The sequence below is a fragment of the Gopherus evgoodei genome, chromosome 17 (genome assembly GCF_007399415.2).
Source record: "Gopherus evgoodei ecotype Sinaloan lineage chromosome 17, rGopEvg1_v1.p, whole genome shotgun sequence".
NCBI classification, from domain to species: Eukaryota; Metazoa; Chordata; order Testudines; family Testudinidae; genus Gopherus; species Gopherus evgoodei.
The window spans coordinates 21,730,989-21,749,202 of NC_044338.1; the positions used below are offsets into that span (position 1 = coordinate 21,730,989).

General features: G+C 54.9%; 1 protein-coding gene across 4 annotated transcripts in view; it reads left to right on the forward strand.

Moving 5' to 3' along the window:
* HIP1 (huntingtin interacting protein 1) overlaps positions 1–18,214 on the forward strand; it is a 141,753-nt gene that overhangs the window by 95,808 nt on the left and 27,731 nt on the right. For all 4 annotated transcript variants that reach the window (XM_030536606.1, XM_030536608.1, XM_030536607.1 and 1 more), the window contains exons 5-8: positions 3,523–3,603; positions 7,680–7,756; positions 8,130–8,191; positions 15,691–15,831. In XM_030536606.1, coding sequence (XP_030392466.1) covers positions 3,523–3,603; positions 7,680–7,756; positions 8,130–8,191; positions 15,691–15,831 — 361 coding nt within the window. The remainder of the gene's footprint in view (positions 1–3,522; positions 3,604–7,679; positions 7,757–8,129; positions 8,192–15,690; positions 15,832–18,214) is intronic.

The window sequence follows — 18,214 nt, forward strand, 5'->3', positions numbered from 1 at the left end:
GTTTGGACTCTGCACAGGGTGTGGACTGTTTTTGAGGAGGCTGGGAAAGGCACCAGCTCATTCTTAATACGTGAATGGCGATTGTTTTGGTTTGACATATTCCTGATGTATCTGCTAGCAGTGTGCAGTCTCTCCTGAGTGACTGTGAAGGCAGGAGTGTCTCTGCTTCACCCCCTGTCTCGCTGGGGACAGTATGGATATTTGCTCATTTGGGGTGGGGGCAGGGGTTCTCCAATAATCAGTTACAAAAGATTCCAATCCTAACAGCTAATTTCACACAACACAGAGTTTTTCGAGAGGGTAAGGGTCTATATCAGTGCTTCCCAACCTTTTTTGTCTGGCAGGCGCCAGATGAAGGATCGTGGCGGCAGTGGAGCACTCGCCGAAATGCTGCTGAATTTCTGCGGCATTTCAGCGGCGACGCCTCTCGATGACGTCACGTGTCGGCGGCAAGTGGCATCATCGAGAGGCGTTGGTGCTGAATTTCTGCACCACTAGCAGGCACCGTGTTGGGGACCCCTGGTCTATACTCACAACCTAAGGTGTTTTGGGAAGGCCAAATCTAGCCACTGGGCATTCTGTTACCTGGCGGAAAACAAGTAAAACCTGACCAGCAACTTGGGGGGGGACCTATTGCCTTCAGTAGTGGCTCTTTGCACAGGGGGCTGCATGAACAGAGCCCTGTGGAAATCAGTGGGGCTCCACAAGGCACAGGTGTCAGCTGCATAGGCGCTATTGCAGGACTGGGGCCCAGTACACCAGCCATGGTGCCTACTGTTGGGGTAAAGGCTGAGATAGGAGCTGTTTAGAATGAGCCACGCTTGCCCTGCAGCCCTCTCTAGCCACATCACAAGGAGTGTGTTGTCCTGGTGGGTATGGTTCAAAGCTGATGTGGGCAGATCAGGAGCCCTGTAGCAAACACAGTTGGTTGAGCAGGACCCCCTTTGGGAGGGGGCGGCGTTAGGAGATACCCCTCCCCACTGCTGAGTACAGTTTCTTAATATTGTAAGATTTCCTCGGTACCTGAGCCGGGGTGGCGGGAAAGCCCGCTGGGCTGCTGCCAGTTCCATGGCATGTTGTGGCGTCCCACCACCGACCGTCCAAGCTAATGTGGCAGACGAGATTTCAGAGGAAAGACCAAGGAGCTACGTGAGCAGGTGCTGAGCCAACTGATGCCATGAAAATGCCTGAGGTTGACTTGGGATATGAAGCAGAACTGTCAGGAGAATGAAAAGCAACAAGCAAGATCCACACGCTGCAGCCAGAGAGAGCAACAAGCACATGGGGCAGAGGCAGCCCGGTGTTAGGCTCTGTCTGGGAAGTCCATGTCATCAGCAAACCCCAGGTCTTTTGGCAGCTTTGCCTATACCATGCTGTGGAGAAATGGGCTGCAGTTAGATGACCAGTCTCTTTCCACAGGCCAGAGATGAATTCACTTATTGCTAATAGGCTAAGCCTGTCCCTACAAAGGCTCCTGGGTGCTGTACGGTACTAAGTAACAAAAAAAAAATAGTTCTCAGTGGTTCTGCTATAACACCCCCTACCCGCAACCCCAGCCCCCTCTGTGCAGAATGGAGAGCCGGAGCTGGGAGGCGTTAAGTGGCTGTCATTAAAATGAGTCAAACAGGAAGGATTACGAATTCCGAAAAGAGGCAAATGAATTGGCAGCGTGCACACCCAGAGAGACGTGCAGGCAGAGTCCTGCATGACCAGGCGCACAGATGCACACAACTTTTTGTCTTGCTTTGGGTTCCGCTCTGTCCTTTGACAGGTTCCATTCATTGGGGTTTTCCCTTCTGCTCCCAGGGATGTGTCTGTGTGATGCCCACCAGCGGGCAGCAGATTTCGTGTGCTCCCAGCACATCTCTGCTTGCCCTCTCTCTCCCCACCACCCCCAAGCAACTCCAATGACTCTTCTCAGCTGGGGCAGAATGTGGCACCTTTCCTTTTTCTTTGATTGCGAATATTTTCCCATCCCCCTCCCTGGGCAGCAGGCGTTATGCACTCATTGCCTGCTTTGGTTCGCATTAAACCAGCCCTGTGCAAATCGCTGCCATTGGAAACAGGTGAGTTGCCATCTCGTCGCTTTGTAAGTTAGTTCAGCCATTTGTTCCCTGCCCACACCTGTGAGCCTTGTGCCTTGAAGTGGTGGCGTAAAGCTCTGCTAGGGAACCAGACAGTGGGGTTAGCCCAGAAGCAACAGATGCTCAAAGGGGGCCCACTGTGAACTGTAACCTGGCAGGCTGGGGGACCACGTGCTCTCAGAGCCTAGCGTGCACGTGGGGCCAGAGCCAGTCTCAGATGAAGAGCTCCCACTCACTTCAGTGGCAGAATTTTGCTTTCAGTATGAATTGTTAAAATAAATACAAATCTAGGGTGTTCAACCCCCTTCCCCTGTACCGAGGTGGTGGTTAAACCCCAGCTCTGCAGAAGCAGGAGACTTACGATTGCAACGCTGGTACCAGGGCCAGCTAGTCTGGCTAGGGATTCTGCCAGTCCAGCAGCTAACCGGGCTCAGGGTCCCAGTTACGGGCTGAATAATGCTTCATGCAGAAGGGGACCATGCCAGTTAGTCTCTGAGTGAATACATCTGGTGCACACCTCACCCTGAGACCCTCCCAGAGCTGCCTGAGCCTGTTCACCCTGATTTTTAAACATGGTATCAAGATCTTCAGGGGTATGTTGTGGGTAGAGGTCACATATCAGAACTTAACTCTTCTGAGCCTTATCATGCCATAGTCCAGGGTAAATGCAAAGGTGACAACAGCCCACTTGCCAAGATGCACCCCAGCTTGTGGGTAATGCTCTCCTAGTGGGTGGGAGGATATTCCAGATCAGTGATGTGTGGTCTGGTGTATGCTACATGCTGTAAAGATTCATTCCCTAGTTGCTGTGAGGTTTTTCTCCCTTTCCTGGGCTTTTTAACAACATGCTGATCGATCTGTCTAGCAGACAGAGATGAGCATGGTAAGTACCAATCCTTTTGGCTTGGTCTGGCACTGTCAGCAATTGTGTTGCATGCAGCGACCTGGCTAGCTTGGGAAACAATGGGGGAAATGCTATTGTGTGTGTCCAGTACTGAAGCAGCAGCCGCCCTGCTCGGAGGGCGGCCAGCAGAGCTCAGGAGCTGGAATCAAAGAGACCTTGTCCTGCAATTAGTGCCTCCGGAAACAGGGAGCCCTGGGAACAGAGAATGTGGGCTGCAGATAGTTAGTTATTGGTGCAGAAAGATTAGTGACTTGAAATGTGCAACTTAAGTAAATACAGGGGGTGACGCACCCAGTTGCTGAGCCTTGTGGTCCGTTTGTGTACTGGGGTGAATAAACAAACCCAAAGTAGAGGAAGGACAGGAATGTATAAAGCACGGGGAGATTTTGTAGGCCTGCATCTTAAAGGCGTCATGCAATTCCATAAGCTGTCGGCCTCTCCAGTAGGGAAGGTGCAAACCTTGGCATCCCAGAGCAGGTGTCTCACCAGCATCAGACCCTGGTGCCTCATTTTCTGCTTTCTCCTGTTCTACAGAGTCATCTGAGTGAGGGCTATGGGCAGCTGTGCAGCATCTACCTCAAACTGCTGAGAACCAAAATGGAGTTCCATACGAAAGTAAGGCCGCTTCTCATCCCCGCCTCCTTTCTTCCCTCCTCCCCTCCAAACAGACCATTCTCTTCCCACCCACATCTGATCCATTGATTTGGTTGGGAATTGGACTAGATACTTCCTGAGGTCCCTTCCAACCCTGAGATTCTAAGATCCATTCCAGGAAGCTGGGGTCTGGTGCTGGGGTCTCTTGGAGCTCCACCCATTCAGACCCCCAGGGGTACATTCTCCTACGGGGGTGCTGAGCAGCTGGTCAATGCGAGGCCTGCTCAGCCCCTTTGCCTCATGGAGCTGGTGACTAGCGTGTGCTGTGTGGGTGAGGGCGCCCATTACGCAGTGCAGCTCCTTGGCATGATTCCAGCCTTGCCAGGTAGCTGACTGCTGGATTTAAAGTGTTAGTGCAGTAAGAACGCCCTTTGGGGAGTGGACAGGGCTGGGTGGCAGCTATTGTGCTGTAGGGCCGGTGCAGTGGGGAGAACTGTACCAGTTCCATGGGTAGAGTTATCCTGGGGTGACCCCGGGAGGAAACTCACAATCTGGTAGAAGAGCAGCCTTTTTTTTTTTTTCCTTCAGTTTAGCTTAACCCCTTCCCGTGCCGTGAGCTTAAAGGGGGGGTTTAGTGGGGTAGCTGCACTGCTTTAAATTCACCCCTGACATCAAATCAGAACAACTTTCCCATGTAGATGAGGCCTGAGGCTTTGCCCTTGCAGCTTGAGTTAGCAGGTGCCTGGGTGTAACCGCTTTATGGGCGGGGAATACCGCACAGGGCTTAGGAAATGGAGGCCTTCCCCGAGGGCTATGGTGGGTCGCAACTCTCTGGACTCTCGCAGAGATGGGGCACTCACACTGGGACTCCATGGCTGCATGGCTTCCTCTGGAGATGACACCGCCCCTGCCCCCACAGTCCCCTCCCAGGGGCAGTTTCAAGCATGGAACCAAGGGCAGCTTGTGCTCGGCAACAAGCCCCCGGAAGGAAACGCATGTGGATGTGTGCGGAGCTGGTGCCGCAGAGAGCAGCCTTGTCCCCTGTACAGCTGCGAAACCTGGAACCTGTGGAGAGTGCTGATGTGTGGCCTTCTGCGAGGTTGGGGGAAGCATCCCATGGAGCCACTGCTCCTCTCCTGCCCTGCTCTGTGACTGGCTCATGTGAGCAGAGAGACGCATGGGGCCTCTAGTGTTGAAGTGGAAGTGAAACCCAACCCAAGTGCCTGTGGCCAGGTGTGAATAACGGGAGGCGCAGAGGGGAATGGCCAGGTGCAGTCAGCAGGGCTTTTCCTTGGGAGGGGGATGGGGGGCTGTTTATCAGCAGAGAGCAATACAAGCTAACACAAGAACACGTCCTCCGGGCCGGGGTTCAACCCAGCATGAGCAGCCCAGCCTCCCAGTAAGCATCCTCTGCCTGCTGGCTCCCAAGCAGGCCGTCTGTAATCAACCAGGGAGCTGAGCTGAGCTCCAGCCCTTGTTCCCCAGGAGCAGGCAATGCCTGGCTCTGTGACTCCCCACTCTATGCTCCGAGAACTCTTCGCCCGGCTGGATTTGTGGGTTAGATTTTGTTTCAGGAAGAGTTGGGGTGATAGCCCCGTTGTCCTGGCCCATTACACAATGGCTAATCACATGCTGCACAACCTGTCCCAAGCTCGTGTGCATTGTGAGCTGTTTAAGGTGAGTGGCTGCATGGATGAAATAATCTCTGTACATGGTTTTCTAATCAGAGTGTGCAGGTGAGCTCTGGGCTCCTGGGCTGAAAGGTGCTGAGCGAGCGTTGGTTTTTGTAGCTGGTGCTCTGTGGGAGGGTGGGGAACCAGCCCGAACTAGGGTATTCCTGTCTCTGGTCTGAGTGCATCACAAGCTCCTCCTGAATCTGATTAGAAGGAGACTCCTCACAGGTTTGCTAGCTCCCAGCCTGCCGTTGTACCTCCAGCCAGCTCACCACCACTGCAGCCTTTTTAGCAACGATCTCGGTGGGTGATGGAGAGAGTGTTATAGGAAGGAGTCTGGCATAGTACTGGGAAGGAATGTGTGGATTGAGCGTATTGTCAAGGCAGCTGCTTTCTTATGCCTATGACATTAAAATAAAGGATGGTCTTTTATAAAAGAATGTACCGTGCAGTCTCCGTATATGTGTGTAAAAAACGTACTCACATTGCTCCTGTGATCCCTGGATCTTAAAGTGCAATAACAGGAATAATAACTGGCTATAACGTACTTGGTACTTGGAGTGGTTTCTCTCTTTAAAGCTCTGTACAAACACGAGTGCCCCCTACATCTCTGGGTTTCTGAGCATCTTGCGCTGTGGTGCAGGTGAGCTCTGCAGCAGGGGCAGGATGCAGCTGCTTCTCGGGGCTGCAGTCTGGGGCCTGCTGGAGCTGTGTTCCCTGTACGCAGACACTTACTGCTCCACCTGATGGCGATGGGGTGGTTGTTGCTGGTTTGGCCTCTCATTCTCTCTCAGGACTCTTGATTGTAATTTCCTCTAAACAACTGTTTTAAAGCTGCCTTGATGCCAGGCCGATGTTATCTACCCAAGATCTAAATGTAATTAGGGCTGTAATTTAGCTCTCCCTGAAAACCACCTGGAGATGATCATTTGGTTACCAAGGTGGCATGTAGAAAAGGCTTCATCTTCAGGAGCAGTGCTACCAGCTATCTCCTCCCCTGTGTGCTTGGGACAGATGAGGTTACAGATTCTCTGCTTGGCTCTCTGCAGCTAGGAAGATCATGTGTCCTACATGCTCCATCATCTTCCACTCTAACCCAGGAGTCTCCAACATACAGGCCAGCTGCAGATACTGATCCTACCTCCATGGCCGTATCGCTCTTCCCCAGGAGACAGAGCCGTTAGGCAGAGCGATAGAGGCACCCTGCCTAGAATGGGGAGGCTGGAGGGCTCAGGGCAGTTGTGATAAGATAAGGAGCTGTTAGATTCTAGTCCACTGGTTTGAACCCGGAGTGAGGCAATAGGAACCAAAGTTGCTGCTGGCTGTGCGGTGGCCTCTTTGAAGAGTTCGTGGCCTCTGAGTGAACAGGTGTCCAAAGCACAGTTAACTCTCTGAGCCTGCATCAGAGAGGCCAAGGAATCCAGGGCCCATGGAGAATGTCCCTCTCTTCTGGCCCTTAGAGGGCAGAGTCAGGTAGCCACTCGTAGTGGGCTGCTGCTGTTTGGCAGATGTGCCTGCTGGTTCCCGTCAGTCGCCAGAGGCCTCGCCTCAAACTTCCTGAAATAGCAGCTAGTCCCAGTGCTCAGCCATGCAGCGCCCCTCTCCCAGAGGTGAGGTCTGGCCCTAGGTTGGCTGGCCTAGTGGTGAGGGGCTGCCCCTGCCTGTGAGCTGCTCCCTTTCATCAGGCAGAAGTGGGAGCAGCTGTGTGGCCAGCTGGAGGAGGGGGAGGCAGCCAGTAGCAGATGGGGCACAGTACTTGTGGGGCACGAGGAGGCAGCTGCCAGGGGAGCCCCAGAGCCCTTCTCCTGTAAGTCACTGCCCAGGTCAGAGCAGCTGTGCCACATAAAGTGTGGCCCTGCTGTGAAACTTCGGCATGAGGTTGTGCTGTGTAGCTGTGTCTAGCTGGGCAGAAACTAGATGGATGTGTGACCATTCGTCACTGTTCAGTGCCCTTGAAGCTCATCGTGTGACTGTGTATGTGTAAACTGCAGTGGCATTTTCCTGCATTGGACGCTGCCCTTGGGTGCTTAGATGGGAGCCAGCGGGATGGCTTTTCAAATCCAGAGAGGGAACGTTGGCTGGGGGCGGTGAGCACTGTCACTGAGGGAGTCTGCGCACCTGGGCAAAACGTGGCAAGAGAGATACAATCCCTCTGCCTACAGCCCCACGGTCTGGGAGCCAGCTCTGAGCCATCCCTCCAGACCCAAAGACAAGGGCAGTTCTGACCTGAGCCCCTCCGTTGGGTGTTTGGAGATCCCTGCCAGGCGCACACAGCCACTCCTTCAAATACCCCCTGGGGTATCAGGGATCTGCCTCTAATCAGAGGTGGCTACTTGGTCTCCACTGTGATAAGGGCAAGCTTAAAAGGCACACGGGTGCCTGGGGGCCCCTTGCTCTGACTACTCCCTCTCTCTCCTCATGCAGAACCCCCGGTTCCCAGGCAATCTCCAGATGTCTGACCGGCAGCTCGATGAGGCAGGAGAAAACGACGTCAATAACTTGTAAGTCCAGAGCACGTGAATCCAGGCACGTCCGTGATGGGAATTACTCCTGCCGTAGCCAAGAACCCAGCCACAGGAGACGTGAGGAGGAATCTCCAGGACCCCATCAGGGTCTCTCCCTGGCATTGCTGTGAGCCACAGGCAGAGGACTTGGCCACGCTGACGGGAACCCTGGTGCCGTGTGTGCCCATTGGCTGGGGCTGGGACATCCCTCCTGACCACCCCTTATAAAATAGTACTTCACAATAATGGTTGGCTGGACCCCCCCCTCCTCCTGGGCTGCTGGCCAACTCCCCCCACCCCCCAGGGTTTTGGGGGAGGGGGCTGGGTGACCTCTGTTTTGTTTGTAACATTCTTGTACCCTCTTTCCTAGCTTCCAGCTGACGGTGGAGATGTTTGACTATTTGGAGTGTGAGCTGAACCTGTTCCAGACCGGTAAGGCTCTCACTTGTTCTGCACTGTTGACATACAGCTGTGGGGCAGGAGCAGCCTCACCGGGTGCTGCGGTGACGTCCCTCTCTGCCCAGCTGGACAGTGTGTATGGGGGTGGGTGTCAGAGGGTTTGGGGTCCCGGTCAACAGCTGCTGTTCGCTCTGTGTGTGTGTGTCCGTCTGTCCTGCCTAGGTGCAGGAAGGGAGTTGGCTGAGGGCGTCTGAGCTCATCTGTTTTCTATGCACTCCACCAGAGTTATTATTAGCTGACATTATTTCATGTCAGATCCAGTGTGCCTGGCTCCTCCCAGTCTGCCCAGCCGCAGCCTGCCTGCCTGCCCTCCACTCCAGCCAGCTGTGCCAAGTCTCCAGGAACCACCTCCACCCTGTGGCACGCTGCATTTCCTCCCCGGACCTCTCCTTGGTTTGCTTCCCATCTCTGAGTTCTCCCAGGCTTGAATTTCTTCCTTTGCCCTTAGCTCTGGGGTTTATGGCTGTCATGGTGAGAGAGCAGCTTTCCCCTTGCAAGCCCATCACAGAGATGCTGTGTGCTCCAGGGCTTGCTGTGGTGAGGGAGCAACTGGCTCTGCGGTGTGTGCTCCTACGGGTCGCAGTGGAGCAGAGAGAAAATAACGAACCAGTCTCCACAACGTACACTCGGGTGCTCAGCTGCCATGTGCTTCCATATAGTGCTCTAGGATTCTGCTTGTTGGGCTGAGATTGACCAGGGTGACTACCGCTCACACTTTGCCACACAGGGCTTTGCGTGCGATGGCAGTAATAGAGTGGAGGGCTTTGCTTGCGTTGGAGCAGGAGTAAAGCCATATGTCAGCGTACGGCGGTTCCTGGAGGCTGCTATTTCATATGAGCAGAGCCACGGTTGGGTCCTAGCACGGAGGGTCCCCGAGGATGTGCTTTAATAGAGTCAGCGTGGTGCAGCTGTCTCGCAGTGCTAAAGGCACGTCCAGCCGATGAATCCGGTTGCATCCCGGTGTTGAAGGGCTCTGTTGCAAGGGACTGTCAGGGCCTAGTTGTGGTAAGCTTTACTCCACTGGCGTTACTGCATCTCTAGCAGGGCAGTTGGGCATATGTGCTGGAATATGGTGGGGGGAGGCAGCTGTGTCTCCAGACAGCAGGTGGCCTGGGTCTGCACTGGGATGTAGCCTGGGTGATCCCGTCGTGTGTGTTACTGGCTCACGCACGGTGATAGAGCAGGATAAGGGCAGTCACATCTGTGGGACAGGCGAGATGGTGCCTTTGTGTCTCGTGGGCTCGCATGGGTAATGCAGTGATCCTTGGAGGGGCAGGCCTGGCATGCTGGGCTGCAGTCACAGGGCCAATCTGGCGGTAACACCATGCCCCAGTATATGCACCCTACCACCAGAACGGGAACCGAGAGGTAACAACAATTAAACACATGGGATCAAAGCCCAAACAGGCTGGGACTCCATAATGGGGGGGCCCGTACCCACTCCTGACACAAACCTGCAGGGTGAGTCTCTTTCTTTCACAAACTTTGGTAGCATTTGTACAGTTTGTCACATCAGAGTCTCATTGACCTGAACTGAACTAAGGCAGCATCTAGCGTTGCCATGGTGGCTCACGAACACCACTGAACCGAGCCCCCTTCGCTAGCCCCGTTGTACAGATGAGGAAGGTGAGACACAAGGCTGATCAATGACTTGCCCAAGGACCATAAGACAGGTCTGTGGCAGCCCCGGAAGCAGAGCCTCCATCTCCTGACTGCCAGTCCAGGGCTTCAGCCACGTGCCCCTCCTCCTTTCCCTTCCTCCGTGTCTGCAAGGGAGCAGTACAATGCTGCTGTGCCTCTGAGCAAGACAGGGCTCTGTGCTGGCACCTCTGCAGCCATGCGCAGGTACTTGTCTGATCCATCAGCTTCAGAGCCCCACTGGGAAGGAGGGAGGCCCTGTAATGAACTTGGCTTTGTTTTTCTGCTGCTAGCTTAAGTGAATTAAGCAGGGCTAATATCAGCTCTGCCTATTTACATCTCATTAGTGTAGCTTAGTTTCTGATTTACTCTTAAATCGCTGCTCAACTTCCCTGCTAATTACCAGGGACGTCACTTGATTATCCGAATGGGAGGGGAGGCAGGCAAGCTGGTGGAAATCCAAACTGACTCCCTGCCTCCTGCTGCCTGGGCGAGGGTGACATTGCTAATTGTCCCATTGTGCGCATCCCCTGCTAAGGAGAGAACAGGCTGGCACAGTCCCCAAGGAAAGGCCCTGTGCTCCCGCTTGGGGGCGTAGATGCTTCAGCTGTCAAAGGAAGGAGATGAAGAGCCTGCGAGTCTCTATTTGATGCTGTGCATAGAGCACGGCTGCAGGTGTGATGTGAACTGCTTCCCCCAGCAGCAGGGCCTGCAGGAGGCACGAGAGGGTGGTGTTGGGGATGTGGAGAAACGTGGAGCCTCCCTGCCTGCCTTTCAAACTCCATCGCTGCTCCCTGTTCATCTTCCTTTGGGGTCCTGCACTCTCCTTGGATCCCAAAGGTCTTTGTGATTCCACCCACCACTGATGTGCAGCCCCCTTTGAGCCAGAGCGCAGCAGCTGTTCATTCCTCAGCATGAGGTCCTTTGGCCTTCCTTTCATTCTGGAGCAGGATGGGTGTTGTCAGTGGGGCCTGCCGCCAAGGAGGGAGATAGGGACAGATCTGTGTGTCCCTAATGTGTTGTCCCACCCGGTGCCTGCCTCGTTTAGGAATAACACATTACAGAGGAGCAGGGGTTGTGTCTGTCCAGCGTAGGCAGACTCAGGGATCTCTCTAGCATTCGCTGGGGGCACATCTGGCATTCAGCACGGGGATTCTGGGGTGAATTCTTGAGACGTTGGCACTGGACTCAGTAAATGGGCAGACACCAGGGGAAAGGGACCTTTCTCCGGGTCCTCCCTATCTCATCTCCCATCTCTCCAGGCACCCATGCTCCAGCAGTTTAGAGGATGTGCATAGCGAGGATGTCATACAGGACCTCTCCCTTCAGGCAGGTGGCTCGGCAGGTATGAGTGCCCCATGGAGAATGATGTAGGACCCCAAAGCTAGCAGCTCGATGCCTGTATGGAGAAACAGAAGGGGCACGCCCTCGCTAACCCTGTCAGCCAGGTCTGGGTTGCAGGGGGAGAGCTGTGCTCATTGCCAAGCGCTGGTGCACTTGGAAGGATTTCTTTGTGCCATTGGTGCGCTGATGAAGTCTATCCCTCCCTTTTTAGCATCCCCAGAGGGATGCTAATATCTGCTCCTAGATTTCTGCTCTAGCTTAACAAGAGTGGAATGGTTGTACCCCAACTACCTGGCATTGGCCAAGTGGCTCTGCACTGCCACATGGGAGAGCGGGCTGCTCTCAGGCAGAGGCCGCTGTTGGAAGCAGCATATTCATCCTCTGGGAAAGGAGGAAATGTCTTGTAGAGCTCCCTGCACCCAGCTTGTGGGAGTTCTAGGCCTCAAGTCACTGAACAACGACCCTTTCAGCCAGCCACAGAATGGCACTGAGGGGGTGCGGAGGGCAGCTAGGAGGGGCAGGGGTGAACGGAGAGGAAATCTGGAACTCCGGAGCGCTCCAGCAGGAAGGAGAGAGGAGTGACTTGCTCTGAGTGCATGGTGAGACAGGACCAGGGAGGAGACCTGGGCCCCGATGGGGATGTCTGTGCAGTGCCCTGTGCCCACACACAGCAGCAGGCCCAGCTTTCAAGCACTGCCTTTTCTGGGGGGAGTGGTACCTTCCACTCGGAGCCAGCTAACCCACCCCCATCTGCAGCAGTTACTCCTTAGGAAGCCACGAAGCTCACAGCTGCTCCATTTCAGCCAGCACCTCTAGCTGCTGTGTGTTTGGAAAGTACCCTACAGCCCTTGCATCCAGACACAGTGCTGTGCTGCGTGGGAGAGGAATCGGAGTGCGCTGGCAGAGCGAGCTGGCAGCCAGGCGAGAACCATGGTCAAGGCTCCTGCAGTGGCCTCCTTGCTTAGTGCAGATGCAGCCATGCGGCCATTGGGGAGATGGCTGGCAGCCATCACTCTGAGAGGCTCTGGACAGACCTGCATAGACAGCAGAGTTCTCCAACTGGCCATTTAATTAAGCCAAGTGCAATAAGGAACACAGGGCCTCGCCCACCCCGACTAATTTCTGCCTAGCTAACCTAGCGCTGGCTGCCTCTAGCAGCCTGGGAGTGCCGCCGTCGTGGTGGCACTGTGCCCTGCTGGCTGCAGCATGTAAACAGATGCTTTTCTCCCCTTCCAGACTAAGGACCCAATCCTTCAATTGATCCAGGCTGGAGGAGGCAGATGTGGAAGAGAGATACGGTATAATCCCGGTCCCACTGAAGTCAATAGATTTTTCATGATTTCTATGAGCCCAGGATTTTTCCTGTTGTCTTTCTTCTCTGTCTATTGCAAATCAGCGTAGACATGAGCCAGCATTCTGCTCGCTCTGAGATGTTTCTGGAGTCTCCTCACGTTAGCATGCACGGTGCATCTCTGAGCCAGAGCAGCCTGCACGCTCATTGCAAACCAGGGGCATGTTTCTGTGATCAGAATGTGACCAGTTCTCGCCTCACCGGCTCCCTCCCCACCTAACATCGTGCGATGCTTTGCCTTTCTGTTCAGTGAGAAACAAAGGGCAGGCAGAGAATGATTGCTGGGTACAAGTGAGGGTGACTGATGCTCTGCCTGAAGGGGCTATGGACTGGGGATGGGATCAGAGCTCCAGATGAAAAGGAGAGAGGTCTGGCCTCATTCTTTTATTCTGCATAGGAGCAGCATCTGCCCTGATGCTGACTGGGATGCAAATGGTAAGTGATATTGATCCTGTTGTGTCCCTGTTGAAATGGAAGGATAAATTCATCCTGGTAACCTATCAGCCCAGGGCAGGGTCCAAGTGCTGGAACCATGGACAGGACATGAAATGGGCCGTTGGTGTGATTTACCACAGCAAGCCTGTGTCCAGTAAACAAAAGTCCAGCTTTCCCCAGCCCAGCTAGTCCCTTCAAAACTGTTTCCAAAGAGGGGGGCGATGGTAGAATTGTGCCAGGGGACTGGGGGTGCTTGGCTCCAGGACTGCACACCCAGACTGTACAGAGACCTGTTGGTGCCTGATATGCCTGGTGGTTCTAAAGTGAAAACCAAGCAGAACCAAACAACATCTCCATAAAAGTAAAATCCCTTCCAGGCCTCCTTTGCCCCTCAGGAGAGAGCAGAGAAGGATATGGCGCCAGTGCTTTCGGCCTGGCCCCTCAAAGGGAGTTAAGCATCAAATTCCCTTTGATTTTCCTTTGCAGCTCACCTTAAAGCAAAGTTGCTCAGGTCACCTGAGGACAAACAAACAGCTAAGAAATGTCCTAGACAGTTACTGCAAAATGGTTTGTCTGCAGTATTGACTCAGGGAAGTAACTGTCCCTAATAGGACGGTGCTGCCCTTGCGCCGTGGGCCAGTCAGAGCCTCTGCAAGTGGTGTCAGTGGTCAGTGCAGCTGGTCCGGCTGTATTGGCAGATGGTGCTAACGAGGCAACCTGTTCAGAGCGCTGTTCATTCGGAGCCAGTTCCCTTCAGGGCTGAGACCGAGCATAGAATTGTAGAGTCTCAGGGTTGGAAGGGACCTCAGGAGGTATCTAGTCCAACCCCCAGCTCTCAGCAGGACCAATCCCCAGACAGATTTTTGCCCCAAATCCCTAAATGGCCCCCACAAGGATTGAACTCACAACCCTGGGTTTAGCAGGCCAATGCTCAAACCACTGAGCTCTCCCTCCTCCTGAAAAAAAGATAAAACTCCACTAGTGTAAGTGAGAGCTTTGCTTCAGGTCACAGCCTGAGCCCCCTGCTGAGTGAGCCTTGGTATTTTCTGATTTCAGGATCGAGCCATGTGAATGTTGCGTTCCCCTGTGGGTAGATACTTAAATGGTCATTGGGAGGGAGAGAGGGAGAGCATGAGACATTCCAGCCCCACAGGCTAGTCTGTTAAACCACTGGAGCACTGGGGTGGACCAGACACTGGGCTTCATGCTTGCCTCAGCTACAGCTGTGCTGGGCCTGATATGCCTGGATGGGGAAAGAGTTTGGCCCATTACCTTTGGGGCCCTGCCTGCTTCTCCCCTTGTGACCCATCTCCAGAGGCAGTTTCTTCAGTGGGGCACACATCTGCTAGCCTATGGGTTTGGAGGTGCCTTAGCATGGGCTTTCAATGCTTCTCCCATGAAACTAAGGTTCGAACATTGCAACCGCTGAACCCTGGTGGATACACTGAGCATCTGGGATTGGAAGGGGCATTGATGACTAACTTGTATGCCTGCTCAGTGAGGGGCTGGACATAGTGTATTGTCCCACCTGATTGGGTTGCTGAGTGCTGTGTTACAGCAGACTCTTGGTAGCACACCAGATGTACCATGATTCAAATGCAAGCACCGAAGATATATTAGCTGCTAGGCCCTGTTGGCTCTAGCACCTGGCAGTCCCAGGAGGCACTCAGATGACAGGGTGATGTACCAAGGGAGGCAGAAGAAGTCACATGCTCTATGCTCAATGGCTCAAAGTAATTCCTAGCATGGCCCTTTAGGGACACCCACCAGAGTTAGGACTTCTCAGGCTTGGGGGGCGGGGTGCCCCTTTTTGGTCCATTGATCTCTGATAAACAGTGAGGTATCCCTGTAAGTCCCCTGGCCTGGATTCTGTTCCATAGTTAGTCTTGTTGGGGGGCCACTCACATTGTCTGTCCCAGTGCAGCAGCTCCCCCCAGCAGGTATCCAACTTAGGGCAGCTGCTCCAGCTCCTTGCACAGGAGCTGTCACCCCTCAGCTGCCTTCAAACGCTGCACTCCTCCCAGCCCACAAGAGACCCTGCTGGCCTGACCCACTCTTGAGCAACCCTGCTGCCAGCAGACATGGAAACTTCCTCCTCCTGCTGCACTACGCCCCCCCGCCCCCCAGCAGTAGAGGGGGAAAGCATTGAATCTCCTCTCAGCAAATTGATCACAACTTGTGTAATATACACATGGGAGAGATCCCTCCTCGGTGTCCAATGCTTAACCAGCTTTGTCCACTGAAAACCGGTTTTGCTAGTGAACTGTCTGAATGTCCCTTAGCTATAGACGTCTATTATCTGGTTCCCAGGTGTCTCTGACCATGGCCGTGTGGCTCACAGTACAGGATTGTGTTTCATGCAGCTCCCCTGTGCACAGGTTACCTTAGCAAAGCCATGGATAACAGTGGGCTAATGTGGTTTTCTGTCGGCTCCCTCATTCGCTTTCCTCCTTTAGGTTTAAAACAATGGAATCTGGTTTGTCCGATCACTCCTGTGAAATGAGGATAGACTCTTAGGCTAGCATGGAGGGGAGGAAAGGTACAACAGCCGAGACATACAAGTGTCCTGTAATAGTCTGGCTGCTTCAGTGTAGTGATATGAGCAGTTGTGCAGAATAACCTCCTGGGATGGGGTGGGGGTGAGAGAGAGAGCAGTGAATTTCATGGAACAAGCCCTGAGTGCGCTGTCTCTCTCTCCTGTTAGTATTCAGCTCCTTGGACATGTCTCGCTCCGTGTCAGTCACTGCTGCTGGCCAGTGCCGGTTGGCCCCGCTGATACAGGTGATACTGGACTGCAGCCATCTCTATGACTACACTGTTAAACTCCTCTTCAAGCTGCACTCCTGTAAGTACACAGCAAGCAGCTGCCATTTCACTGCTGGGATGTCCTGAGAGGTTTTGCTGTAGCCGATGTAAAGTTTCTGTAGCATCGGTTGCAGAGACGGAGCTCTGTACCAAGGCTGCACGTGTGACAGGTGTGCCAAGCACAGGGAAATGCCCTGTCTGTGTTTCCTCTGCTCCCAGAGCGAGGGGTGCCCAGGCAAAGAGCTGGTTTAAAACACTGGCGGGGGCTGGCTCGGTAGCTTGGCCCAGTGGCTTGCTCTGTGTCACGTGCAGAGACCAGGCCAGGTTTGACTCCTGCCTGTAGTCTCAGACTGGTAGCATATGGAAGTGCTGCTGAGTCAGGGCAGGCTGGAGATCGGTGGCTCCCTCTAGCTGATGAGGAAGCTGTGTTGATAGGTGTCGAACCGCAGCCCAGCCTGCTCTGTGATCAGTGCAGAGAGAATCCTCCCCGGGGAGAGGGATGTGGCACATTAACTGTGGGTTGATGCTGAACCGCCTGGTCTGGGCCAATGGAGCATTAGCTTCATGGCTGGACCCTGCATTTGCTGAAGCCCCTGCTGCACCAGCTGTGCCCTTCCCTGGGGAGGGGAGGAGGGATACTTGACTGGCAGCCACCTCCCAGGAGAAGGGAGCAAGGCATCCCCTTTCTACCCTTCAGGGCAGGGCATAGGAGACCCCATGGGCCAGGGGAGGCTAGTCTAAAGACCAGCATGCTTCGCCCTCCGTTCCCAAGACTGGATGCTGGGTTACCCACTGGGGCCCTTCCCCCCACCACAGATGTTGGCATCTGGAGAGTTGGAGGGGGCAGGTGGGGGGATTGAACAAAGAAGTGGTGAGATTGTGGGGGCAGGGAGAGTGAGGCAGAGTGACCAGCTATGGGGAGAGGGAAAGGGGAGGCGAGGATGGAGCAGCAATTGCAGCAAGCTGCTATGCAGGGAAAGAGATGATGGGGGAGAGCAGCCAGGAGGAGCGGAGGAGGGGAAAGAAGGCACAGAGGAAGGGAAGCAAGGAGGCCAGGTCAGTGAGGTTGGCCAGGTGCAGGTGGAAGCCCGAGAAGCATTGGGGGTGGGGGGATGGCCTGGGGGGGTCCCTCTGCATGCACCCGGAGGGGACTTGTGCTCGTGGCTCATAAAGCTACCCCCAAGGAGCACGTTTCCCTTCAGAATGCCCCATCCCGCCCCTTCCCTGCAAGGGCGCTGGCCTCCCTCCTGGCCCTGCCAAGATACTCAGCAGTGTGTCTAGGCCAGGACCCTGTGCCCTCGCCAGTCCAGCCCTGAAGGAATCGTAGCCACATGGGGGGTTCTGCATCTGGAGGAGTAAAAGCAGAGAGCAGTGAGAAATGTTCACCTCACACACCTTAGATACCCTAGAATGAGAGCATCCGCCAGGCCGCAGCTCCCAGGCCATGCCGAGCTGTGGCATTTCTTCCTGGGCGAGTTCCAAGGCACAGATCCAAGCTGTGCACCGATCTGCAAAGATCACTTCAGGCGCTTTGACTTGGGCGAGGTTGGCTTAATAGCTTCAAATTGATTCCAGCAGTACGAGAAAGCGGCACCTCAGTGATACTGGATTTAGAGAGCTGCTGCCAGCTCCCCGGCGGAGTGCAAGCGAAGGCCCTTTCCCCTCCATGAGTGAAACCCCAGCCAGGGTTCCTCCGCCAGTCCCCCCAGCTCCTCCAGCTGGGAGCCATCTGAGCCAGTGTGCCTGCCCTGCAGCGCCACCTGCTGGGAGCATCTGAGCAGTGCTCGAATTACCGGGAGAAGTGGGGGTGCCCCTTGGGCTGCGCCTGTGCTGGCATCCTCTGCGCTGAGCCCAGCTGCAACAGGAGTCTCTTCTCCTCTCTGCTCTTACCCCTCCCCGCCTTCTGCCCCCTCCTCCCCTGCCCCTGACTGCCCCCTCCCCCTGCCCGTTACCCCCTGCCTTCTGCTCACCCCTGCCCATTACCCCCCGCCTTCTGCCCCCTCCTCCCCTCCCCCTGACTGCCCCCTCCACCTGCCCATTACCCCTCTGCCTTCTGCCCCCTTCTCTCCTCCCCCTGACTGCCCCCTCCCCCTGCCCATTACCCCTCTGCCTTCTGCTCACTCCTCCCCTCCCCCTGCCCATTACCCCCCTACCTTCTGCCCCCTCTTCCCCTCCCCCTGACTGCCCCCTCCCCCTGCCTGTTACCCTGGCTCCCTCCACAGGACAGCAGTGGCAGCTGCCTCACTGCTCTCCCAGCTGAGCACGCAGGGAGAAGTCAGGGGCAAAAACACACCCTCTACACCCCTTCCAGTAAGTCAGAAGTGGGGTAACCCCTAAAAGTAATAGGGGGCCTGCCCCCAGGCCCTGAGTCTGAGGCTGCAGCGATGAACTGGTCTAGCACTGGCTGTTCCCCAGTGCAGCCT